The sequence below is a fragment of the Papaver somniferum genome, chromosome 9 (assembly GCF_003573695.1).
Source record: "Papaver somniferum cultivar HN1 chromosome 9, ASM357369v1, whole genome shotgun sequence".
NCBI lineage: Eukaryota > Viridiplantae > Streptophyta > Magnoliopsida > Ranunculales > Papaveraceae > Papaver > Papaver somniferum.
The window spans coordinates 120638117-120665693 of NC_039366.1; the positions used below are offsets into that span (position 1 = coordinate 120638117).

Consider the following 27577-nt stretch of genomic DNA (forward strand, 5'->3'; position numbering starts at 1 on the left):
ATACATCCCTGTGTAGTTCCAAGGAAGTTCATGAGTTTTGATCCAAATTTAAATGTGGTGTGCTGACCTCATAAAAAGTACGAATTTGGATCTTTTACTCGCAAAGAACTAGGAGTTAATGATTTGGAGTCTAGGGAATGTAGGACAAATTGTAGTTAATGCAGAGTCGTGGTACTGAAAGCGACGTCGTGCAACCTTGAAAGTGACGAAGCATGATACCCGTCTAAAAGAAACACTTAGAGTCAAAACAGGGCAGACTGGCGAGGTCAGCATGATGGAGTAGAGGGAATCGTACTTTTGAAACTTAGTTTTGGTGTCAGTCACCTTTTTCCTTTAAAATCGTACGTACTAGAGAAACTTTTCAAAAACAGGTCAAAGTAAGGTGTTGTCTGTTTCTGCTGACGTAGGTAGGAACGACTCTCGGACTTACAACATACTATGTCCGATGGCTAGCACGTCAGGGATGGGGAGAACTCTGAGGAACCGCACGATCACCGGCAGTAGCACGCAAGGAGGAGTAACGGGGCCGAGGAAGGGAAGTGATGGGCATCCACCACCTGAGGAATCACGAGCAGATGTAAGGGGTATGCCGACTGTGGATGAGGAAATCGATCTGGGACGAGACGATGACCCCTCGCCTCTGGAGAGAATCGTCTCAACTCAGAGGAGGGATGATCAAATAGATGGACTCTCCGCATCAGACACAAAAGATGATGAGGAGGCGCTAATCCTGCATACCTAGAGACGAAACACCAGGCGACAAGTTGAGTATCAAGAAGCACTCGGACGAGAGAAAGAACGACTTAGGCGAGTACAGTTAGGACGAGAAACAACTATCGGAGTCGATCCAGCGTCATCGACCCAGATACCCCCTACAGTACCACCTCCCCTACCAATGATTACGGCGCCACCCCCTACTCATTTGGGCCATCCAAATGGTCACTCTAGCCATGAGAGTACGGATCCAACACTACTCGCAATTCTAGAAAGTCAAAGAAGGCAAGAGGCGGCTTTAAGGGATCTTCAGCAGAGGAACCTAGCTTTAGAGTTTGAGAACTATCAGATACGAAACTTGAGGTCGAGGTCAAGAGGGTCTTCCAGCCGAGGGACATCGGGTCAGCAAGGCCGAGTTGGGCGAGTACCACCAAAGACAGGACCGAGCAATTCCGGCCGATCAGGACAACCCCCGACACCACCTATCCGAGGGTACGGTACACCCGAGGATTCATCAACAGAAGACGAAGGGCGCGAGAGGAATCATCAACAGAGAGACACAAGGGCCGACAATGCAACTGAAGCCAAGCTAAGCGAGTTAGAAGAAAAGATAAGGAAGCTGTCAGGAAGCGGCGAAGAAGATAAGCTAGCCGAGGTCATAAGCGAGGCCGAGAGGACCCCTTTCACCCAAGAGATGGAACTAAGGTCCTTCCCACCCAAGTGCACGCTCCCCACATTTCCATCTAGGTTCGACGGTACGGGAGACGCATTCGAACATTTGAAGATGTACACTATGTCCCTAATCCAATGGAAGAACCATGAGGTGCTAATGTGTAAATTCTTCCCGGCAAGCCTGGAGGGCGAGGAAAGGAAGTGGTTCTACAATCTCCCACCAGGAACAGTCGACAGTTATGAGACTCTAGTCGAAGCCTTCCTCGAAACTTACATGCACAACAACAGACCTCGGCCCAGGGTCAACAGGTTATTCACCTTGGCCCGACGGTTTAGAGAACCACTCAGGTCGTTGACCGATCGATGGAGAAATTTGTGCACAGAAATTGTGAAAGTACCAGTCTACCAGCAGATATTCGGGTTCGAAAACGCATTAGGGAGGTCGGACCCCATCTGGATAGCCATGTTTACTGAAAAACCACAGATATTGAAAGAAATGAGGAAAATTCAAGAGCATTCCATCGCCCTAGAAGAAATTCAAATGGACGGACGCCAGTGAGGAGGCGTTTCAGAATATTAAGCTACATCTTGAAAGTCTTCCAGGATTACAAAGACCCGAGCCATCGGAGGTCCTCACATTATACCTCGGAGCAACTTCATATGGTATCAGTGCAGTCTTAGTTCGAAATGAAGGGAGCGAGGAAAAGCCTGTTTACTTCATCGGCAAAACACTAAGTCCGGCAGAAAAAAATTATACAAGGATGGAACAGATGATTCTAGCGCTAGAATTCGCCAACCTGAAGCTAAGGACGAATTTTCAAGCCCATCGGATCCGCGTGCTTACAAAATCACCTATTGAGGCGGTATTGGACAATGCAGGCCGATCTCCAAATGGGGGGCGCAAATTAAACAGTTCAATGTTTTCTACGAAATGAGGACAGCAGTGAAAGCACAAGTAGTGGTAGATTTCTTGGCAGATTTTCCACTAAGCGACGAAGATGAGGTCGAGGACATACCCGAAATGGAAGAAGATCGTGAAGACCTGGACGACTTACTCGAAGCAAGTAGCCCATCACGTTGGGAAGTATTCGTCGATGGATCGGGACTTGGGATAGTCTTTACCACACCAAAGGGACGAAAAATGGTCCATTCGTTTAGATTGGAATTTAAGGCGACAAACAACGTCACCGAGTACGAAGTTGTGATTCACTCCCTGAGATTAATCGTCGATATGGGCCTACAAGATGTAAGACTAACTAGCGACTCGCAGTTGGTGATCCGACAAATCACAGGCAAATACGCCATCCACGACCCGATTTTGCAGAAGTACTGGGAGCTCGCCCAATTCTATATCGACCAGATCCCCAGCATCAAATTTCTCCACATATGCAGACAAGATAATCAATACTCGGACGCATTGGCATATATTGCATCCCAGCTTACAGACCCAAGGGATTCGTGTCATGAGACTCCTCGCCCCATCTATACCAGAGACACCCGAGGTGCACGTCGACGTGGCTATCAACAAGGCCGACAGATATCCAGACGGAGATTGGAGAAAGCCTATTCATTCGTACTTGGAGACAGGCGAGTTACCCATGGGGTGACCCGAGATCAACAAAGTGAAAAGCAAATCGCCCGCTTACGAGCTAAGAGACGGAATCATATACAGGAAATCATATTTGGGACCACTCTTAAGATGCTTAAGTAAGGAAGAAGGTCAGACAATCTTGAATGAACTACACTATGGAGCAACCGGAAATCACAGCTCGGGACGAAGTCTGTCAGCGAGAGCGAAAACGATGGGATACTTCTGGCCGTATATGAACGATGATGCAAAACAACTGGCGCAAGCTTGCGAAGAATGCCAGCGGTTTGGTAAGAAGATACATGCACCGTCAGTAACTCTAAACTCGGTAGTAAGCCCCTGGCCCTTCGCAAAGTGGGGGATCGATATCGTGGGACCATTACATGTGGGATCGGGGAAGAGAAAATACCTAATAATAGCGACGGATTACTTCACTAAATGGGTGGAGGCGACACCACTGAGACATATTCGTGACAAGGACGTCTTCAGGTTCATTTGGGAGCACATCATATGTCGTTTTGGAGTACCGGCGGCCATTGTCTCGGATAATGGAAAACAGCTCCAGGGAGAAAACATCGACCTACTATGTAACACCTACAATATCAGAAAAAGCAAGGCTACCCCCATATACCCTCAAAGTAATGGGCAGGCCGAGATCACAAACAAAACTATCGCCGAAAATATGAAGAAAAAATTAGATGGAGAATACGGTGATTTGTGCGAAGAACTCTACAATGTTTTATGGGCCTATCGAACCACTCGAAGGGAAGCAACAGGGATATCACCTTTCATGCTGACCTATGGAACCGAAGCGATACTACCAACTGAAGCAATGATACCCACCACAAGAACTGAAGCCTGGAGGCGAAACATATCGACAGATCTAATATTGGCCAAGCTCGATGACTTGGAGGAAACAAGGGAGATGGCGTTGCAAAAAATGGAGAATTACCAAAGAAGACTACAACGAGAATACAACAAACGAGTTCGACCAAGAGAGTTTCAACCGGGGCAGTTAGTGTTGAAATATCTAGCCGATTGGGAACGTGACAAAAGGGGAGGTAAACTAGCGGCAAGGTGGGGAGGACCATACACAATCGTGTCTAAAGATGGCGAGGGAGCTTATCGATTACTCAAACCAGACAGCAAACCCGAGTTAAAACCATGGAACGCTCAACATATGAAACTCTATTCCCATGAGGGGTTCGAGGGAAACAGGTAAACATACTTGTCATTCATTTCTTTAAAACCGCGAGGGGTAGGAAATATGACATGAGCGACCAATGGTCATTCGTACTCGGGGTAAAGCCAGTGAGGAAGTGCCGAGGTGACTTACAATTGAATGGTCATTCGTACTCGGGGAAAAGCCAGTGAGGAAGTGCCGAGGTGACTTACACTCGAATGGTCATTCGTACTCGGGGCAAAGCCAGTGTGGAAGTGCCGAGGTGACTTACAGTCGACTGGTTATTCGATACTCGGGGCAGTGGCAGTGTGCAAGTGCCGAGGTAGCCTAAGGGTACTGGTGGTTGGAAGCCAGATACCAAAGGTTGTTAAGATACGATTTCTTATCAGCTAGGTAACCTACTTACATCTGAAAGGTTACCCCCATCGCAGGTGGACGTGACCACTTTCCCGAGTTGGTTGGTCGATAACCACTCGGGATTATCGGGCCTAGAACTAGGACGACTAAAACCCTTCCACTGAATCTAAAAGATAGTGATGAGATACCTCGGCTGGGACATGGCATCGGGCCCTATGACCCTCATGTTGAGTGTGTTCGACAGAAAAGGAACTAATACTAATGCATGTGACAATGCAGATACGGAGCACAAACAACAAGATATCAACCATAAAATTAAACAGCGTCAACACAATGATAAAGGCGGAAATTGTCAAGGAAAAGAAAAAAGAAAAACAAGCTTGGCGACGCAACACCCCATTTAAATAAGTTGTTCAAAGAAGCATGGGTCAAGTGCTCAAACGAATTACAACCCGCGATAAAGGGCAAATTAGTGGCGCAGCACTACAAAAGACATGATCAACTCCTGGGTGGAACAGCACCGACTCCCTCCTTTCTCTGAGCAACCTCGCGGCGCTTTTGCGCGATGTACTCGTTCACACCGGCCTTGATCTCCTCAGCAAGCTCGCTCTGATGAGCATTTATGTCGTCCACAATCTGCTGACTGCTCGTACCTCGCCTCGGCGGCATGGAGCTTAACCTTCACCTCACCTTCGGCCTTCTTCCACTGCTCCACCTCTTGCCCGATATTTTGCACATCTCGCTCCAGATCCTTGACACGACCCTTCTCGGATGCAACAAAACATTATAAGCATATTAAACACGGAACATAGCAGAATACGAAGTAAAAACAACAAACTAACTAGGTCTTAAGGTCGCCCCAACATGCACTCCAGAGACCTGACAGAATTGGCAGTACAGATTCTAACGACTCCACGGACTTGGCCAACTCGTCCTCGGCCTTAGAAAGCTTCAAAGTTAACTCATTATAGTATTGTTCATTGAACTCATTCGAAGGGAAATATTTCTTCTGATCACTCCACTCGGCCCTCTGACGGTTATAGGACACTTGTAGTATCGATAACTGGGCTTGGGTCCACTGTAGGTCACTGGACAGCTTATCGAAACCCTTGGTCCTTTCAAGAAGATCTCGGTTGGACTGCTCGGACATAACTTTTTCGCTCAAAATTCGTCGTCGATCTTCATGAAGATATCGATTTTGAAGCCTAAGGGAACCATTTTAACTCTCCAGATTATCGGCTAGTAACGTTTTATCACCAGCAAGTCTTTGAAAGATGCCCAAGCGGGCCCATAAGTTATCTATCTCTTCGGGGACATACTCAAACAGGCGATATCTGTCCAATTCCTCTTGAAGTTGCTGGATCTCGGCCTCTTGTCGGTCTATCTTCCCATCCTTATTGGAAATTCGTTGTTGAAGATTCTCCACAAGATCTTTCTCGATATCCCACTTTCTCTTCATAAGCCTATACTACAAAGAAGCGTCTAGATCTATACTAGATATTTCGGCTAGAAGAATAATAATTGACTTAGGACATTAGTACGAAGAACTCAATCAACACAATTATTGCAAACAATATACCTTGCGCATCGGCGAGTTTGATCTCCAGATCACGAGATCGTTCCTTCTCCTGTTGAAGAGCATACTCCAACTTCCTAATCTCCTGTCGCCGGAGAGCAGCCTCCAACCTCGACCGATTTCACGCCTACAAATTCCATCACAAGACGAGATTAGTGGGGCCCGATAACATCCAAAGAAAAAGTGCAAAAAAATCACTTAACAAATTATCAAAGACCGGCGCGATATCACGATACAGGGCACGGCAGCAATCATCTTCTCATCAGTATAGGAGCCGAACTCCTCAGATTGCAATGCGCCGAGTGAATCACAAATAGGGCCCGATATGGTAAAGGACGTTTGGACACCCGAGGGAGACCCAACATCCTTCTGGGGAAACTTTTGGAGTGATGTTTGGGTCGGCCTCTGATCACCAGAATGCACGACAGGAGTCATAACAGCAGTCTCCACATAAACCTCCGCTTCCTTCTGGCCACCAGCATCCTCATCAAACAGCTGATCGTCCCCGAATATATCGTCCTCATCATCTTGATCGGGGATATCGATCACAACGTCCGAGCTTTTCAACACCACGCGCTTTGCCGCAAACTTCCCCCGGGGAGGATTATGCCTTGGAACCATACTTTCACTACCACGAGTATCAGACCCTCCAACATCTTCATCCTCGCGCCTAGGGAATTTCTGCACAAGGTTCAGTGTCATAACACGTGATGGCAAAAAACAGGGGAAAGTACATGTACTTAGAATAAAAGCTATATGTTTGTTACCTTCCCCTGATCCTCCTCGACCCCTGTGCCAGCACTCCTCTTCTTGGAAATAGAAGCCGATTTGGTAGACTCGCCCTGAGGCTTAACCTACGACAAGAAAGTAATCAGTACCCCAAGCCGATACAGCAGGAATCAAAGAAAGTGGAAAGAAATCAACATACCCTATCATCGTTAATCACCCAGAATGGATAAGGCTCCGTAGGAAATTGAGGAGGAGGGAAGCTACTATGCAAAATTTGGTCGCGAACAAGTAGTGGAACCCGGTCCCAGTATGGGTCATTAGTGTGGCGAGCACGCTTGTTGGAGCCTTTACCAAGGGGATCAGCATCTAGCATCAATCGTTCAACACCCTCAGGCATAGACTTTAGACGATGAGGGCTAGCAGCAAAACCAGCAAGGTCGTCATTGGTAGTTGTCCCGCTCCGATAGTTCACGACGAAATTGGCAGAAGTATAATTAGGAGCATCTTCAGGATTATAGGTCGACCAATCAGCCGTAGATCCATGACCCTCGCCTCGGTCCCTCCACTCATTCATCAGGCGGAAAGTGTTTCCATTCCACTAGGTCAAGGCCCGAAGTGGACGAAGCTGTGACAACACCTCGTAGAAGAAAGGGCTAGCAGGGTTCTATAAAGGAAAGCGAAGACCAAGTTCTAATTTCCCACGAGTAACGATGACTGCCTCAGATGACTTCTCATACCTATCGACATCGGACTTCTTCAACACACCCGTTTGGCCCGAGACTAGGGTCACTTCATAGTTTTGAAGACCAAATTCTTCCTTCAACTGTTCAATGAACTCATCATCAGACAAGTCTTTGGAGATCCTCTTATCATCCCTACATGAAAAAGAAAGAGAATCATCAGGGAAAAGGGAATTTATAGCACGATAATCGTGATGGGAAGGACTCTCAAGCCAAAACAAGGAATCAAGAGAAACAACATCACCCTCGGAGAAGGTATCACTCACGCACCTTTTTTCAGTCATTGATGGAGAAGAATTAGCCATGGCAGAAAGCGAACGGAGAGATATGAACTTTGATGGAGAGAGAAGTAAAAAGAAGAACCAACCACGACTGTCGCAAACCTCACCAACAGAAATAGCGAAGAGGAATACTGAGAAGATAAAAGGGTCACCGGAATTAATGGTGTTGGAAAATAATAAGGAAGAAAGGCGCTTGATTTATCTGAAAATGGCGAACGAAGGAAAGAGGACATAAAGGGAGATATTTATAGGATGCAGCGCCTCGACCGACAGCAACGGTTACAAGTCATAAAGGGAGAATTGGTGTGGGAGACTGCATGACGGAATTCTCGGTATGCTCGAGGACGTGGGAAGGTGGAACGATTTTCTTTCCCTCGTGCCAAGCACACGAGCGAAAGAAGGGGCATAAATGTAGGTGTAGATAATCCGCAGGGCTAGGTGGCAAGATCCTAAGGTATGATACACCAAAGAAAAAAGAGTGGTGAAGCACAAGATAGAACCGAACGGTGCAAAGAGCGAGGTATCACGTGGGTCGGACGCGATGGCCCAACAGTTTTCGGGTGTGACGTGACATTTATCTCCTGACAGATAGGGCGAACGATCAGAAAGCACTCGGTCCGAAGAAGGAAGATGGTCAAACAAAGGAACAAGAAGAAAGAAGGGCGACATCGTGTTAACCAGACGATCAAGACTCGGCCTCGGATGAAGAATTATCAAAAACCAAGACTCTATTGGTCAAACTAGAAAGTCGGGCGAGCAGTGCAGGTCCGATAGGGAACAACTAAAATTGATGTAATGTGAACAACATTGTAATTCTGTTGTATGTCGACCTTGGCCTATAAATACAAGGGCTGGTCGAGAGAGAGAGAGGCAGGTTGAAAGAGAGAGAAACAAGATACTACATTTGAGAGTTTGAGAGTTTGAGAGTTACACCATTTGAGAAGGAGAGAACACCTTGTAATCAAAGAAAAGAAATAATAACATTCATCCTTTCACCCCGTGGACGTAGGTCGTCATACCGAACCACGTATATCTTTGTGTCTATGTTTGTTTTGCATCTTTACTTAGTTTTAATTCATCTTCTATACCATTGGATGTAGTGTGTGGTTTTATGCCACTACAGCTGGCAAAGATTGTATTTATTGTACGGCGGAAGATTAGTGCTAATAAAGAGTGTCCTTTGCTCATTAGCGATATATCTCATGCCAGCTTTTTCTATTCCTCCAACTGTACTGAAGAAAATTCAAAGGATCAAAAGAAACTTCTTATGGGGTGTTAGTGACGGCAGAAATTTTTTTGCTCTTGTAGGTAGGAAGAAAATCTGCCTAAGTATACAAGAAGGCGGCTTGGGCATCAAAGATTTATCTGTTATGAATGATGCACTTCTTTGTAAATGGCTCTGGCGTTTTTCCACGTGAACTGAAGTTGTAGGAGTTAAATATCGCACACGTTAGTAATCAAGCGAAGTAAAGAGAACAACCTAAGCGAACAGCATCGCACACAACAAAGTTGAGATGACGCACCAGATGATGTCAGCAAAGTCACAAGTGAAGTACGAAGAACTGTGCGAAGAAGTATGCTATGCGAAGATGAGCGATTGTATATGAGCGAATGTGTCGCATAGTAATCCCGAAAATAGTGGGTATCTTAGCTGTCATCCACTATGTAAAATTCTATATAAAGGAGAGAGGTCATTACTTGTGAAGTTCTAGGATAAGTCTTGGTCAAGAAATAGAGAGAGAGTCAGAAAGTGAATTTAGGTTTCAAGTAAAATTGTTGTAATACTTGAATCTATCTTGTAAACATTCTCAATATTCAATTAACAAAATAAGAATTCATAATGATCACTTAGAAATTGGATTAGTTTGAGTGGAGTGTAGTGTAGTTGTAAGAAATCTTACAACTACATTTTTGGCGCTAGAAACAGCTCTGGATGATAATTTATGTTAATAGATTTGAAACTTTTAGGGAAATTGAGGAAGAATCATAAGGAATCCATGAAGACAACACGGATCATACCAATTCAAGCAACATGCAGGGATATACAGTGTAATAGTATAACTAGAGTATCAATTTTTGAGGCAGATTTTCAAGCAACAATAACAGGGAGAATTCATAAAAGAAATTATGAAGGAAAGAAGATAGAGACGGTAGACAAAGAATTTCCATTACAAGAGTGGGAAAAAGTAAAGATTTACTTTGCAGCAGATGAAATTCCAGAAAAAAATTTACAGCGAACAGATCCATTGGTCATAACGGTCACAGCTGAGCGAGAAAAAATTATTGCAAAACAAAGGGGATTTGAAGGATGGGCGATCGATAGAACATTGATAGATACATGCAGTGCAGTTGATGTATTATTTTATCGCACATTCAAAGCAATGGGATATGAAGATGCGGAAATGATACCTATATCCTATAAAGTTCATGGATTCAATAGAACAATACAAATCCGAAAGGAGAAATCGTTATGCGAATATTACTGGGAGAGGTTCAAACAAAGATAACATTGTGTGTGATTGACATTGAGTCACCATACAATATGTTGTTGGGACGACCATGGGTACATGGACTCAAGGCTTTAGCGTCAACATTACATCAATGTATTAGATTCCCAATTCCAAGCGGTATAGGTGAAATAAGAGGAGATGTTAAGGTTGCGAATACTTGTAATCGAATAGATGTGCAAAATTATGAAGGACTATCAAAGGAGCGAAAAGATCAATGGAGAAAAGCAAAAGAACAAAGGAAATAAGAGGAATTTCGAATATACATGATCAGAGCGAAAGAGGGGAAAGGAATACCAGGCGAAAAACCAGCGAAGGAAGGTGTACAAATTAAAGAAATCAAGAAACCAACACCTATGAGGGAACCAAAAGTGAATTTTACTGCAGCAGAACCAACAAAAGAAATAAACGTAGGAACTGCAGAAGAACCAAGAATATTAAGAATTGGAACTAAAATGGATAAGGAAGAAGAGGAAAAAACGATAAGCATTCTGCGAGAATATAATGATATTTTCGCATGGAGTATAGAAGAAATTCCGGGAATAGATCCGTCTGTCGCATGTCATAAATTAGACATTAAGAAAAATGTAAAGCCGTTCAAGCAAAGGATAAGGAAGAGTGCAACTGATTATCATCCTAAAATAGAAGAAGAACTGCAAAGGATGTAAGATGCAGGAATTATAAGAGAGGAAAAATATCCAGAGTGGATAGCAAATATGGTGGTGGTACCCAAAAAGAACAACGGAATTATAATTTGCATATATTTTACAGATCTAAACAAAGCGTGCCCTAAAGACAGCTTCCCTTTACCCGACATACCTTAAATGGTGGAATCTTCATCAGGGAATGATAGAGTCACAATGTTAGATGGGTATAAAGGCTATAATCAAATTCCTTTGGCAGAAGAAGATCAAGAACACACTGCTTTCTTCACACCAAGAGGTTTATATTGTTACATGAAAATGGCATTTGGATTGAAGAATGCAGGTGCAACTTATCAAAGAATGGTGCAGAAAGTATTCGAAAAATGGATACATAAAACATTAGAAGTCTATGTGGATGATATGTTAATTAAAAGCAAAGAGGCGAAAGATCATGTTGATGATTTGCGAGAAATATTTGAACAAATGCGAAAATTTAATATTAAAGTAAATCCAGAAAAATGTGTAATTGGCGTATCATCAGGTAAATTCTTAGGCTATATTATATCCAAGGAGGGAATACAAGTTGATCCGGATAAGGTACAAGCGGTTAGAGATATTCCACCACCTGCGACGGTCAAAGACGTTCAAAAGTTAAATGGATTGATAGCATCATTGGGAAGATATATTGCAAGATCTTCGGACAAGTGTCAACATTTTTTCAATATACTAAAAAAGAGGACCAAATTTGAATGGACAATGGAGTGCGACAAAGCATTGCAGAGCATAAAAGATTATTTGGTAAATTTATCCATTATGCAAAAGGCGAAGCAGGGAGAAGAATTGTTATTATACCTAGCATCAACATCTCATGCATTAAGTGCAGTACTGTTACGTTCAGATGAAGGTGTAGAAAAACCAATATATTACATTAGCAAAACATATAACTCCACAGAGAAAAACTATTCAAAAATTGAAAAGTTGATTCTCGCACTGGTATATGCATCATTCAAACTTCGCATTTATTTTCAAGCTCACAAAATTAAAGTATTAACAAGATTACCAATTGAAAACGCAATGAAGAATTCGAAGAGGTCAGGAAGAATAGAGAGGTGGAATGCACAATTAGGAAACTCGAAGAGGTCAGGAAGAATAGAGAGGTGGAATGCACAATTAGGAAACTATGAGATTGGTTATGAAATTTTATCTTCACGTAAGTCTCAAGTTATCGCAGAATTTCTTGCAGAATTTCCAATAGAAGAAGATGAATATGTAGAAGAAATGATGGAGGTGGATGAAGAACGTGGAAATCCTAATGATTTATTAACTGAGCGAAATCCAAACAGATGGGAGATATTGGTGGATGGATCTTCCAGTGGAGAAGGAAATGAAATTGGTATTGTATTCATTTCACCAACAGGAGCGAGAATGGCTTATTCATTCAGATTGGACTTCGCATCCACAAATAATGAAACTGAATATGAAGCAGTCGTCCACACATTAAGATTAGCAATTGAAATGAAAGTTGAGGATGCGCGAATAACTAGTGATTCCCAATTGGTAATTCGTCGAATAGAAGGTAAATATAGTACCAATGAACCATCTTTACAAAAATATAGGAAGTTGGTTATGGATTTAGCAATGAAAATTCGAAAACTAAGCTAGAGACATATATGGAGAAAAGATAATAGACTTGCAGATGCATTGGCGTTCATACCATCAATGTTAGTAGATCCGGTTGCAAGGGATATAAAAATACAAACACTATTATTACCATCTATAGAAAAGGGTGAAGAAGTGCAAACAGATGTGATGCTCATAGATGATATACAAGAAGAAAGTGTGAGCGAAGAGAAGGATTGGAGAACTGAGATACAATCTTATCTAGAGAAGGGAGAATTACCGAAGAAAAGATTAGAAGCACATAAATTAAAGAGCCGTGCGACAAATTATGAATTAAGGGATGGTGTTCTTTATAGAAGATCATTCCTTGGACCTTCGCTAAGATGTCTTACGCGAAAGGAAGGAGTCGAAATTCTAAAAGCATTACACTATGGCGATGCTGGCAATCATAGTGGAGGAAGATCACTCGGATATAGGGCAAAAATACAGGGCTATTACTGGCCATATATGCATGAAGATGCAAAACAAGTTTCGAGGAGATGCGAAGAATGTCAACTTCATGGCAATAAGATACATGCACCTGGGGCTATGCTTAATACATCAACAAATGTATGACCCTTCGGAAAATGGAGAATAGATATTGTTGGACCATTTATACCAAGAACGGGCCAAAAAAGATTTCTAATTGTCGCAACAGATAATTTCACTAAACGGGCAGAAGTAAAAGCAGTTCAACATATTCGCGATAAAGACATCTTCACATTCATTTTTGAAAATATCATATGCAGATTTGGCATTCCTGCAAAATTGGTGTCCGATAATGGGAAGCAGTTTGAGGGCGAGAATATAACAATGCTGCTCAATGCATTCAAAATTCAAAGTGGCAAATCTACTCCTTTGTATCCTCAAAGTAATGGACAAGTAGAAGCTACAAATAAAACAATCGCAGACAACCTGAAGAAAAAGTTAAAAAGGCACAACAAAGGATGGTGCGAACAAGTACATAATGTAGTATGGGCTTACAGAACTACAAGAAGAGAAGCAATAGGAATGTCGTCTTTCTGTTTGACATATGGAGTAGAGGCAGTGCTACCAACAGAAGTTATCATTCCTACCACAAAGAGAGAAGCTTGGGAAAAGAATTTAAGTGCGGATTTGATCTTAACAAAATTGGATGATTTGGAGGAAGTAAGAGAAGTCGCTTTACAGCACATGGAAAATTATCAAAAAAGACTAGCTCGAGAATACAACAAACGGGAGTTGTACCAAGGTTTTATCCCATTGGGTTTTTCCTTGTCAAAGTTTTAGTAAGGCAATTGATTTCGACACAAGTCATCAAGGAGAGAACGACATTTGAAGAACTACATTCAAAACACTATATGTGAAGCACTATGTATAAAGTTTTGTTGTTGAACCACACAAGGGAGAGTGTTAAAGGGCCCATGTCCATGGATGTGTGGTCCAAAACGGGAGTCTTTTGGTTTTCCCTTCTCCATGTATACAAAGATATGATATCCATGTAACCATATAAATCTTATCAATGCAATCCCTCTCTTTCACTGCCTCTTTCTCTTTCCCAATTATATTCTATTGCAAAATATACAAATATTCTTATATGGTTATTTGTGTCATCAAAAAGAATCATTTTGGGCCGAATCGTTAGTAGAAGGACCGAATCGTATTAGATCAGATAAATTTGGACCTCTTAGTACTAGGCTTTAGAGGGGAGGACTAGAGAGTCTAAAGCCTAATAATTTTGGGACTACACAATTATTTCTACTTCCTTCTCTTTCAGCTGGGCTCGAAAATTTTAAACCTCAAGCCCAAGGTCATGGGAGTAAGAGAGGAACCTTTTTTTGGGGACTACCCAAAAATTGTGGGGGACTACTTTCCATTTTTTGGGGTGGATATTAAAAGTAATAATGGGTCACCCCAAACTTGCCCTTAGTAATTAAAATAGTTAGTGTAATGATTAATTAGTGTTAGTATAATGATTAATTAATGAGGTTAGATTAATTAATTGAGTTCGAAATGAGGGTTTTGGTTACTTAGGTATACTTTAAATTTAGTTAATATTGCTTGAATTGGAAAAATCTTTCGAAAAAAGGAAAAATTTATAAATTGATTTCGACCATGGAAATAGAGTTCGGCTAGGACATCTGAAGAACAGGTAGCCGAACTCATCTACAAGTGTTGTTCGGCTAATGGTTCTGAAAACACAGGTAGCCGAACTCAGCTTTAATGGAGTTTTTGCTTTCAGAAAAAAGTTCGTCTAGGAAAAAAAGTTGCGACGTAACCGAACCACATGTTCGGCTGGGAAAAAAAAATTCGACGAAACCGAACTCAATATATAGGTTTTCAGAGAAAAGTTCGTTTAGGAGGAAAAAATTGCGACGTAACCGAACTAAAAGTTCGGCAGGGAAAATTTTTTTGCGAGGTAACTAAACTTTTCTCTGAAAGAAAAAACTTCATGAAAGCTGAGTTCGGCTAGTTCGACAAATTATTTCACATAATTCCTAGCCGAAACTCTCTCTGCAACTTCCATTTTCAACTCATTTGATGATTACTACTCATTTTTTCGACCAAGTAATGGGTTTGTGGAATTTTTTTTGAATCGAGACGATGAAGCGGAAAGAAGAGAAGAAAATGAACCCTCTAATAGTAACAGATTTGTGAAAAATTAAAAATAATGGATTTGTTATGATTTTGATTTTGTTAATGATTTAGATTAGGTTATATATATATATGTCTGTGTATTTATTAGATTAGTTTTAATTTTAAGGATTATATGCAGAAATAGGTCTGTTTTGGACCCTCACCTTCGTTTGTAGGCCTGTTTTTTTATTTATTGCAAAATTAGGCAAGTTAAACGGATTCCATCCACTTTTGTTATCTCGGTCAATTTATCGCGTTGACTCGTCAATATCTCGCCAAAATATCATATAGGGAGATCTCGTGAAGGTGTTAAGATTACTAGACTGCCCTTTCTATTCGTGTGTTACAAGCATAGTAAATTTCGCCCACGTGTGTCATTTACTTTCCGACTCAGAGGAGAGTTTTCGGCTGAAGTAACTGCTACCAAAATTGGAATCTAATTGAATCGAGAGAACTCAGGGAGAATTCGAGATGATGGTTAGGGTTTTTCTTGATTTCGATAGGAGATGAAGAGTCCGAAGCAGATTGAAGAATCTCTGTTGCTGTTAAATATCAGTGTTGAATGAAGTTATTCTGATGACGAGATATCAGCTAAGGAAAGAGCTATTTCTATTGATTCATGGTGATGAGCTGAAGAGATTCAATGGAAGTACTAGAGTCTTGTATGAATTAGAAGACATGGGTTCTCATCAGATTTGATTTGCAGCAAGAAAAATGAGACGAATTCCTGATGGTTATGGATGTTAGGGTTTGAGTTGATGTTCTGATTTTAAAAATTAGGGTTGAAATTCAAAAGTTTGATGGGACTGGAATCAGAGAATGGTTGAGTATTTAAGAAAGAGAAGAATTGTGATTGGGTATCTGAATTTAGATAATGAACTAGTAAATCAAGATGGAGTTCATCTGTGAAGCACCAGTAAATTCTGCACACAGGTTGTTTGTAGAAAGGCTTAATCCAATTACAGGAAGAAGATGAACTTCTGGAAGAGAGGTTATGAAGCTACATAAGTATCGACAGTATTGGTGTTGTTAGTTGTTGTTGCTGGTGGATTGACTAGGTTTGAAGTGTTGAGCAGTTGAGAAAGATAAGAATTTTGATTGGGTATAGTTGCAAATTCACATCTTTTGAGTCAATTGATGTGAATTTTACTGGTCAGAGTGGGAACCCATCTGTAACCCTTGGTTTCAAAAATTTTGGTCTCTATATGATTTTCCTTGATCAAGTGGGCAATCTATCTGCAAGTAATCTCATTCAAGGTTTCACCATCTTATTTCCATGATCAAGTAGGTAATCTAAAGTAAATATTATCAGAGCTATGGTTATTGGCTCTCGTATTACTGGATTAACAACAACACTGTACGGGAAGCTCCACATATCCGCAATGTGAGTCTGAATCTAAAACTGATTAGTCATAATTTACCCATACGAAAGAACAAAACGACTAATTATTGTATTTTTTTCGCTTTAATGTCATTTTGAATTGCAGGGAACAATAGATAACTAGAAGAGGTGCAACTATGGATTACAATTTGAACCCATTCTAGGAAGCATCTTTGGTCATCACATAAATCTCAGCAAAAGAGGTTCTCGATCTTTAATCTACATGTTAGACTTTTATGCACACATGATTAAGCTCCTTTTTTGTTTTCTCATCAAGGTTTAACTTATGTATGTGTAACAACACTATTATGGGTTAATTGGATTGGTGTCATGTTGCAGTGGAGGACAAGAACAAAGGTCTGCAATGTAATGAAGTAGTGTTCAGCTGAGGCAGAGAAAATTTTGTTGGTTGCAGTGTGGGGCTGATGAATGAATATGTGTTTACAAGGAATGGTGGTTGAATGGGGATTGATTTAGCACTTGAGCTCAATCGAAGCTGGGAGTTGCGGGTGGTGTTTGAGTTTTGGAAGGAGGCTGTGTGAGATGCAGGGATTATGATATTGAGGAATTAGCGGAACTGAGAAGGATCATTGGGTTCTGGATTGTGTGAACTAGAACAGCTGCTGCTATGGTTTATGGGCTGGAGTGTTGTTAGCTGCTTCAGATGGCGGGGTTGTTTCGTTGGTTAATAGCAGTTTAGAAGAACGTTGCAGGCTTGCAAGTCTGGTGCAGTGGAGGTTATAATGGCTTTGTGCAACTGTGACTAGATGAATATATAGGTTTACAAGAAGATGGTGGATGCTCATTGATGGCTATGGCAATGAGGAGATGCATCGTAGTTAGGGAGTTTTGTGTTGTTGTTCTGAGCTAGTGTATGTTTAGATGCAGGCGTGGATGCATATGTTATAGTTGAGATTAATTGGATGGAGGATACAGAGATGAGATGGTGCAGGAATGCAGGAGCTGAATGATTGAACAGATCCTAGGCCTTCGATTTTCTATGGCTAGATCTATTTCACGCGTACTTATAAACAATGCCACGTAATAAGAAGTGCCACGTACGCAGTGCCACGTAAGAAGTGCCACGTACGCACTATGTGGTGACGTATACAGAGTCAACACACATCTGGTTGGGTCACAATAACCGATTCAAAGGACTTTTAGGTCTTTTTAGTTACAACTAACGATGCTAACTTTCCATCCATCACTTTTGGTCAAAACTTGCCTAGTTTTGCAATAAATAAAAAAAACATGCCTAGTTTTGAAAAGCACAAAAAAAACAGGTCTATTTTTGTAAAAAGCCCTAATTTTAATTACGTTAAGGGTAGGTTAGTCACTTCCACACTTTGGGACGCCCTTTATAAGTATAGGGTAGATATTCCTATCACAAAGTAGTCCCCCATCATTTCTGAGTAGTCCCCAAAAAATGGTTCTAGGAGAGAGTAAAGTAACCTGGCTTGATTGGGGTGTACCAAATTAATTGGGGTATATCAAATGAGACAAAATAAGGTCATTTTGAAGTAGAACACAAAGCCCCTTATCCACATATTTACAAAAATGGCTAATCTACTCTTGATTAATGAACACTAATAAATGTGATTAAGATAATTAATTTAATTAGTTAATTAGTTGATTAAAATTTTGAAATTAGGTTTTATTTTAGATTGAACTCATGGATGTGGGTAGTTTTTTTTTTTTCTTTAGGAATTCTACTTGTAACGGAAATGGCTAATCGTACTACCCAAACACTTATAAATATGGGATTGTAGAGCTGTTGGGCGATTTTATACTCAAAATTATAGAAGGAATCAACATTTTCAGATTTGCAAATATGAAAAGTCGGCAAGGTCTAGGGATGAAGAACATGTCGACTATATCTAGTCGGCAGGGTCTGCGGATGAAGAACATGCCGACAACTTATGGCCGGCATGGTCGATAAAAAATACCCTGCCGACTATAGGATTTTTGACATACAGAAAAGGTGTTACAAATGCATGATTAGTCGGTAAGGTATTGATTTCATAACCTTCCGACTAAAATATAGTCGGCAAGGTATATAAATGGATATCTTGCCGACCCTGTAACTGCTAATTTCAGAGATGAAAAGTCGGCACGGTATTCAACTTTATACCCTGCCGGCTATATTTTAGTCGGCAAGGTCGACAAAAAATACCCTGTCGACTTTTGGTTCGTTTTGATTCTTCATTTTTTTTTTTATTTCACATGTATAGTTAGAGTGTAGAAGAAAGATTTCGATTTTTTTTTTAAATGTTTTGGTCGACATGATTTTTTTAGTATGGGCAATTTGGTCTTTTAATACTTTTTAGATACCCCTTAACACACTAGTTTGGATAGGAATTAAATGGATATACCCCAATTAATCTGGATATATCCCAATCTCGCCGGGCAAAGAAAGGGCCCAAACACTTAATTCTTTAGTTGTCCGAGACTCCGAGTGGGACACTCAGTTCGTAGATATATATAGGTAATGGTAATTGCCTAATTGGTTCTATTTCGGAGAAGAAACAAAAAAGAAAGTTTTCCCTCTCTAAACTCCATTTTATTCATTCTCAACCTTTCCTTCTTCTGGAAACTTCTTTAACCTTTCATTTTCTTAAAGAAGAAATATGGCGTCGTTTGATTTCTCCATTCATATGAAGTCTAAGGATAAATCTAAAGCTTCATCCAAGATTCCCGCAGATACAGCATCATCATCATCTTCATCTGCTGAATCGGAGAACAAATCAACATCAACAAATGATAAGAATGGTAAAAAATTGTTGTTTCTTTATACTGAAAAACCTAATTTCTTGGAACAAAAATTGTTGTTTCTTTCATTTTCTTTGATTATTTCTCTTAAAATTTGTTTGTGTTTGATTTTTATACAGAATTACCTGAATCCAATGTCGGCGGACAAGAATCGCAACCTAAATCAACTGATAATGGTAAAAAATTTGTTGGTTCGTCTTGTTTGATTCTTCTCCTATGTGTTTGTGTTATGATTTTTATACAGAAAAACCTAATTTCCCTAATGTTGTTGTTGTGTCTTTTAATTTTTCTCCTAAATTTGTTTGTGTTTGATTTTTATACAGAATTACCTGAATCCAATGTCGGCGGACAAGAATCGCAACCTAAATCAATTGATAATGGTAAAAAATCTGTTGGTTCGTCTTGTTTGATTCTTCTCCTATGTGTTTGTGTTATGATTTTACTCAAAATTGAAGCAAAATCATCCACTGGTAATTTCCTCTGATCTCTTTAGTTCTTCTCTCCATGTGTTGTTTTTCTTTTTTCCTCTTCTACAAAAAATTCTGAATCCGGCGAAGTGACTATGAAAGAATCAGGATCTAAAGAAGAATCTTGTAAAACTGAGATTCCTGGTATATTTTCTGTGTTTCTTTTTGATCTTCAGTATTAGTACTTGATAATGATTGTGTTGATAATAGTCATATACTTTTACATTTGTAACTTGTATGTACAATAAGTCTAGATTAAAACCCTAGGTTTTCTTAATTACTCACTTACACCGTATATAATTCGTGTAATGGATTAGGGGAATCTGCATCTTCTACTGGCGAAGAAGAATCTGACAAAACTGAGGCTTCCGGTAATGTTTGTGTTATAACTTGTATCTTTCGAACTTCACCAATTCATTAATTCCAAACTAGAAACCCTGGTTTTATTGATTGCTCATTGAACCTATATAAGTTTCTTAAATTCTTAGGAGAGGATAATAGTCAATCTACGAAACCAGAGACTCCACCAAACAGACATGTTTCTCCCAGGATTTTCCAGTTGAGTTTAGTAGGGTTTTTTCTGATTATAAAGTTTACTCCGCAACTAAATGACTTATTTCTTCTAGTAGAAGGGGTTTTTGAAGAAGTTTTTACTGAAGAACAGTGAGTTCAAATGCTCATACAAAGGTGAAGACCTTGGCTGGGACATAGCAATCACGAAAGGCTCTAATCTTGCCGTGGAAAAGAAGGCCTCTGCCTCTGCCTCATCTTCTACATCTACTGAGGTAAATATCCTAATTGTAATTATCTATATTCAGGTTACCTTAAAGAGTCTCGTATACACAAATTTAGTTGAGGTGTCATAGTGCTGGAATTAGTTTGTCCCTGTTTAGTTTCCAATTTCTACCGCTGCTTGTTGCAATTGGGGATGTAGAATTCTTTGCAGCTAATATGAATGGTATTCTAAGTTTATGTACCAATTCCACTTAAAGTCTCCATATGTGGCCAAGTAATGTGAGTTTCTCAGCTAGTAGGTTTTTGTTTAACAAACTCATAGGTCTAGCATAGCTGTGTACTAAGTGTTTGTTAATATGCCTGAAAGGTGTTGGTAACAATGCTTGAAGAATTTGTACTACTAGTGTGCTTTCTTTTTGATGTTTCAAGTAGTGTCCCTGGTTGGAGAAAGTCTTAATATGGTAGTTTAAGTTAGCATTCTTCATGTTTGTTATTATTACACCTTTATGTTTTGGTTTGGCTGTTTTTTTTTCTACTTGGTGTGAGTAGGAGTTAAAAAAGTATGCTACTTTGGACTGGTGCGGTAAAAGGGAGGTTTCTTGAAAGTCGAACTTCGTTAAAAATTTGATTACTAGTGTTGTTAATGCTGGCGGAATCTCGTTGGTCATATTGGTTCCTCGTTTAGTGGGTTGGTTGAGTAATGAAATTCGGCAATTAGGAAAGCTTATGCTGAGACTTTAGGGAGATTGGCTGTTGTTGAAAGGTGAAAAGTGTTTGTGATCTGTCTGTTGAATCGTCAGCACTGGCGAGATCTAAATTATATATAATGGAGGTAAATTTATTACTATTTAAAGTGGTTTTTGCTGTTGTTGGGTAGGAGTGATCTTTTTGTGTATCTAGTTATTGTTCGCTGATTACTTCGTTTTTTGGTATATCTTGTGTAGTTGCAGGAAATCCTACACTACACCCCTCATATGATTTCATTATTGATCAACTCATTTTTAGGTTTATATTCTTAATTTTATTGATTAATTTTTGAATGTTCTTACAAGAAAGATAAAGAAGTCAAGAATGATCTCTGCTTTGAACTTTCTCTCTCCTATTTACTTGTTTATTACTCAAAAAAGATCTCTCTCTTCTTTACAACTCGAATGACTATTTATAAGGAAATACATAGTGGATGACAGCTAATCTGTCCTTTATTTTCGGATATGGTTTGCGACATTCTCGCAACCTTACAAATGTTAATTTCGCAAGTTCTCTAATTTTCGCAGGACTATCACATCTTTCTCATGATCCTAGCTGACGTCGTTTGTTATATTCTTCCTGAAATTGTTCTGCGACGCTATTGTGCTGTACCATTGATAATTTCGCTGAGACATTATTGTTGCGAGATTCTGATCCTACATCTTGCCTCTTCTCGTATATTCTCTACAAAGTAGAGAATGATGTGAGAAATGCCGCAACCGTTCTCTTCTTTATATTCTGCATTTATCACACGTATTCTTTCTTCCGTTTATTTCTCGACACGTCTTTTGTAACCGTTGCATTTTAACCGCTTATATCTTTCCGTATTAATCATGTTGATTTTCTCGAGGAGAAATTCCCTATATATAGATTCCTTCTCACTCTCTTTTTTCTTATTTTTATTTTCTCTGCAACTTCATCGTTCTCCTGCAAACTCCATTATTGCAACTTTTCTTCTTTCTTCTTCAACCTTCTTAAGTTCTTCTTCATCTTCATACTAGATCTTCATAGTTCGTAATTTTCTTCGAGACAATCTCCCTGCTATTATTTTTCATGGATTCATCAAGGTTAGTCTTTTCTTTTCTTTTTTATGAGATTTGCTGAATTGATATATTTGAAATTGATCTTGTTTATTTCCTTATTTGATGTTGTTTATGTGATTCTCATACTCTTGTTATTTCAGCAAAAGCGGCTCCAGCACTAAATTTACAGTTCAGAACCCTAACATTCCCAAATCACAGCATAAGGTTGTCGCACATAAAAGAAAGTCTGCGAATGAGAAGGTAGTAAGAAACACTAACTTTTTCTAATAACAATATTGTTGCCTCTGTTTCTTATCTGGATTGTAATTCGCAGGGTGATAAAGATCTTCATAAACCTCTCAAGAAATCTCTCCACCTTAAAACTGTTCCAACTTTTGTTCCCTTCCACCTACTCATTTCTTCCAAATCTCCTGCGACATCTTCGCAAGATAAACCTTTATCTCCAATTCGCGAAAATGATGCCTCTGATTTCATTTCTTCAGATGACCTTTATATGATTGAAATCCCCCTTGTGGATCCTTCTGCGAATGAAACCTCTTCACTTCCCATTGAGAGTGTTTCTCAACCTTCTATCTCTACCAGTTCTCTACCCAAGTCTCTTCCTCTGTCGAAAGAAACCGTGGAAGGGATAGATATTTCTTTCAAAGTTTTATCTGAACTTCTGGATGATGGCAAGAAGTCTTCTACTGATCCCATCAAGTCTAATGTTTGCGAAATTCTGAGCAAAGCATTTGGGTTCTGACAGAGCTGCTTCGCAGACAGTTTTAGAAAAAGAATGTAATGCTCTTTGTCTTGAAAATCAGAAGCTTCAGAATGTTTTGCTGGATCGTGACAATCTTCGCAAGAATAATGATGAATTGAGAGGTATGATTTTCTTATCTATGTCTTTAATTTTCCTTTTCGATGGTTTTATCCTTCACATGTTTAATTATCCTTTAAATCCCTCTTTCGCATGTTAAGCATTAAATCAAAAACGAATAATGGAGAGATATCAATTTGAATCTGCTGTTGAAGAAGCCCGTGTTGATAAAGAAATCTTGATGGATCAATATAACCAATTAGATAACCTCTATTCATATTCTCTTGATCAGATAAATAATCTTACCAATCAAAATACCCAATTAGTTCAAAGACAAGATCTATTAAGTAATGAAGTATCTCGTCTTTCTTATTCTTTAACTAAAGCTAATTTAGGGATGGAAACTTTATCAGATGAGAATAAAACCTTATCTCAAGAGAAGCGAACTTATTTAAACAAGATGGCGATATCTTCGCAACAACTTAGTATTCTCCAAAAAGTATGTGCTGACCAAGAGCAATCTCTTCGCTCTTTGAGAAATGAACTTAAAGAAGTAACAAAATCATCTATCGCTGAAATAGATACACTCATTCAAGGTAAAATAACTTTAAGTGTAAAGGCAAATCAGCTTAAAGAACAATATTCCAAATTAGAAGAATCTTATTCTTCTCTTGCGAATAAAAATGCCTTTATTATTTCTAAAGAGAAAAATCTTCAGTCTCGACTTAAAGGTTTAGTTGGAGATAAATTTGATGACGCAATGGACCATTGGGAGAATAGTTGTCTATTCTTGATTCAACACCTCATTTCGCAAAAGCAAGGTAGCCATAATAGTTTGACTGCCTTAATTATCTTTTCTTTGTCATATCTCTCTGAATTCCTTATCTTAATAAAATTTTGTATTCTATTTTTCGTAGAGTCTGAGAAGAATCTTCATTCTTCTATTTCTGTTTTGGAGGCTCAATATGCTAAAATTCGCAAAGAAAATGCATTGGTCGTCTCTACCCTTACTGGTTCTCGTGACCGAGCAGAAAGAAGACTTGATTATCTTGCTTATTTTAAGGATATTCAAGATAGGAATCATCAAAGAGCACTTCTTCGCCAAGTTCATCTCCGGGCTGAAGTCCTTGTAAATGACATTTTATTGTCCAACTCTCTTCCTCCTACATCAATTGATCCTTTAGAAGTAGATGATGATGAAGTTCCTCGTCCTGCTGATAGTGATTATGATTACGAAAGCGGTGCGGAGGATAATTTCTTGGAAGATGAAGAAGAGGTTCCTTCTAAAGAAGTATCTGTTGGTGTTAATCAGAATGAGAAAGAAATTTCTCCTGAAGAAGTAATTGCTGGCGATAATCAAGATGCTAGTCATGGCGAAGATCAAAACCAAAATGAAGGAGAAGCTTGCGAGAATATTGGCGAAGAATTTCTGTCATCTCCTGCTACTGACATTAATATTGAAGCTTGAGCTTCTTATCTAGCTTTGTTTTCTTGAACTGTCTTATTTTTATCACTTTTGAGAGTTACATTTTTCAACCAACTTTGGAGTCAACTTTTCCTTTTAATATTTTGTTGATAAGAAAGATAATGCTTCTTGTGTATCGATTCTCATACTTTCCTCTCATTATCTTTCTTGCAAAAAATAATCTGTTACGAATGCTTATAATTAATTTGTTTTATCATATGGTCTTATTTTTCCTTCCTAATTAAAGGTATTATTATGCCATCTCTTGTCATTGCGAAAAAATCGCAGGACGTCCTTGCACTTTCATACAAAAACCCATTGATCTTGTCTTAACTTTTTCTTTTGTATTATGACCTCTTCAGTAATGTTGCGACAATATGACAGGCCTAAATATTCTTGTGAAAATAAAGCCCCATGACATTGCCGTCTTGCGACGAAATCGCATGACGTCTTCGTACTTTCATGCGAAAACCCATTGATCTCGTCTTATCTTTTTCTTTTGTATTATTGCCTCTTCAGGATTGTTGCACAAATATGACAAGCCTTAATATCCTTGCGAATAAAAAACCTCATGACATTTGCGTCTTAAGACACTTATCAACTCCCTAATGGAGGGTGCCGCCCTTATCTTCCCCTGGTTGCCCCTTCAAGGAGGCGTACTTCTACCATACAAGGTTAGATCCTCCCATCCAGTCTTAACAACAACCAGTTGTTTTCGCAGCCTCTTATCTCTTTTACCTATATGGCTCATGGTTACGAGACTGCACCCTAAGTGGGGTTTTCTTCAGGCCGAGTGCAGTATGAGCCAAGACTTGTCAAGAATGGAAATGACGCTTCAAAAGCCCTCGGCACTCTTGACTCAACCGTGTACCTCGGCGCCTTGATCAGATTCTGCACTCTTTGGGAGAGTCCTTATTACCTTAGTCGCCCAACCTAAGTCATATGATTAAGCTGAGAATCCAAGGCGCCTCTCCCGGATGGGCTTTATTGAACCCAAATCTCCATGACTCATGTTCCGTTGGCGGTGTAGCCTTTCCCTGAGCCATGCAATAGGTACCCCCTAATATGACGTACTTTAGGTCTTACATTTGCCTCTTACGAAATTTTATTCGCGAACTAGGGTGTACGCCATAAAGGTTCGCCTTTCTTTTATGTCATTGTTCTGTGATTATCTCTGCGAAAATTTCGCACATCATGATCTTGTTTTGATATGAGTAATCTTGCAATTATTCTTTCAGATTCCATAACTTCTCAAAGCTTCTTACGGATAATATCTTTTTAAGTACAACCTGTTCCATGGTCTGCTAATCTATGACCAACATCTCTTCCTTCTGGATCCATTAATCTATAAGCTCTGTTCCAACTACTCCTTAATGATGTAAGGTCCATCCCATTTTTTCGCTAATTTTCCACCATTTTCTCGCTGATATATTGGTGTTTCTCGCAGAACTAAATCTCCTGGTTGAAATTCGCGTATTTTGACACGTTTATTATATTCTCGAGCTAATCTTCGCTGATAATTCTCCATATGTTGTAAAGCTTTTTCTCTTCTTTCTTCTAATTCATCAAGTTTGTTTAAAATTAAGCCCGCACTAAGATTTTTCTCCCAAGCTTCTCTTTTTGTTGTCGGAATAACAACTTCTGTTGGTAACACCGCTTCAACTCCGTATGTTAAACAAAAAGGTGACATCCAGTACTTCTTCTCTTCTAGTTGTATTATAAGCCCATACTGCATTATGTACTTGTTCGCACCATGCTCTGTGATGTCCTTCCAATTTCTTCTTTAATATATCTGCAATTGTTTTTTTTGCTTCTACTTGCCCATTAGCTTGTGGATACAAAGGAGTGACTTTCCACATTTTATCTTGAATGCATTAAGTAACATTTCTATATTCTGCCCTCAAACTGTTTCCCATTATCAGATACCAACTGTGCAGGAATTCCAAATCTGCAAATGATATTTTCGAATATGAATGTAAAGATATCTTTGTCGCGAATATGTTGTACTGCCTTCACTTCTGTCCATTTGTGAAATAATCTGTTGCGACTATTAAGTATCTTCTTTGTCCAGTTCCTGGTAAAAATGGCCCCACAATGTCTAAGCCCCATTTTCCAAAGGGCCACACTGGTTGAAGATGACAATGGTGCTCCTGGTGCATGTATTTTCTTTCCATGCCGCTGACAATCTTCGCAACGTCTTGATATTTGTTTTGCATCTTCATGCATGTATGGCCAGTAATAACCTTGCATTTTTGCTCTATGTGCCAAAGATCTTCCTCCACTATGATTGCCAGCATCTCCACTATGTAACATTTTCAGCACCTTTTCTCCTTCCTCTCGTGTCAAACATCTGAGTGATGGTCCACTAAAGGATTTTCGGTATAGCAACCCATCTCTTAATTCATAATTCGTTGCTCGGCTTTTTAACTTGTGTGTTTCCAATCTATTTCTTGGTGTTTCTCCTTTCGCCAAATATGCATGAAGTTCCATTCTCCAGTCTGCGACATTGTTTATTTGTTCTTCTTTTTCATTATCTATTATCATCACATCCACATCTTCCTCTTCTTTATTATTGATGGTGACAGAAGTGTTTGTATTTTTATGCATCTCGCAGTTGGATCTGTCATCATGCTTGAGATGAAAGCAAAAGCGTCTGCGAGTCTATTATCCTTACTTGAAATGTGCCTCCATTTTATTTTTGGGATTTTCGCTGAATTCTTCAACCAGCTTCTTGTATTTCTTCAAGGATGGTTCATTTGTAGTATACTCTCCTTTATTTGGCGAATAACTAGCTGCGAATCACTAGTGATCCTGGCATTTTCTAGTTTCATTTCTATTGCGAATTTTAAGGCATGTATCACAGCTTCATATTCTGTTTCATTATTAGTGGATGCAAATTCCAATC

General features: G+C 39.6%; 2 protein-coding genes and 1 long non-coding RNA gene across 3 annotated transcripts; 2 read left to right on the forward strand and 1 right to left on the reverse strand.

The window, feature by feature from the left end:
* Positions 1-6288: 6288 nt before the first annotated feature.
* Positions 6289-7393, reverse strand: LOC113312503. The gene is made up of 3 exons (XM_026561253.1): positions 7019-7393; positions 6858-6944; positions 6289-6771 (listed from the first exon to the last, which is right to left on the reverse strand). Exons 1-3 carry the CDS (start codon positions 7391-7393, stop codon positions 6289-6291), a joined length of 945 nt encoding a protein of 314 aa, XP_026417038.1.
* An 8279-nt stretch (positions 7394-15672) lies between these two features.
* On the forward strand, positions 15673-17602 carry LOC113314135. The gene is made up of 3 exons (XR_003342292.1): positions 15673-16650; positions 16754-16850; positions 16987-17602. It is a non-coding gene; the product is annotated as an uncharacterized LOC113314135 (long non-coding RNA).
* A 1597-nt stretch (positions 17603-19199) lies between these two features.
* Positions 19200-20643, forward strand: LOC113309288. Its single transcript, XM_026557713.1, has 6 exons — positions 19200-19416; positions 19536-19592; positions 19740-19796; positions 19974-20027; positions 20201-20254; positions 20513-20643. Exons 1-6 carry the CDS (start codon positions 19275-19277, stop codon positions 20548-20550), a joined length of 402 nt encoding a protein of 133 aa, XP_026413498.1. The 5' UTR covers positions 19200-19274; the 3' UTR covers positions 20551-20643.
* Positions 20644-27577: the final 6934 nt, after the last annotated feature.

Coding starts and splice junctions, on each gene's coding strand:
- LOC113309288 (XM_026557713.1), top strand. CDS start 19,275: ATGGCGTCGTTTGATTTCTCCATTCATATGAAGTCTAAGGATAAATCT. Junction 19,797..19,973: donor ACCTAAATCAATTGATAATG/GTAAAAAATCTG, acceptor AATCCGGCGAAG/TGACTATGAAAGAATCAGGA. Junction 20,255..20,512: donor TGACAAAACTGAGGCTTCCG/GTAATGTTTGTG, acceptor TTCTTCTAGTAG/AAGGGGTTTTTGAAGAAGTT.
- LOC113312503 (XM_026561253.1), bottom strand. CDS start 7,393: ATGAATGAGTGGAGGGACCGAGGCGAGGGTCATGGATCTACGGCTGAT. Junction 6,945..7,018: donor GGGTGATTAACGATGATAGG/GTATGTTGATTT, acceptor TTCTTGTCGTAG/GTTAAGCCTCAGGGCGAGTC. Junction 6,772..6,857: donor TCGAGGAGGATCAGGGGAAG/GTAACAAACATA, acceptor AACCTTGTGCAG/AAATTCCCTAGGCGCGAGGA.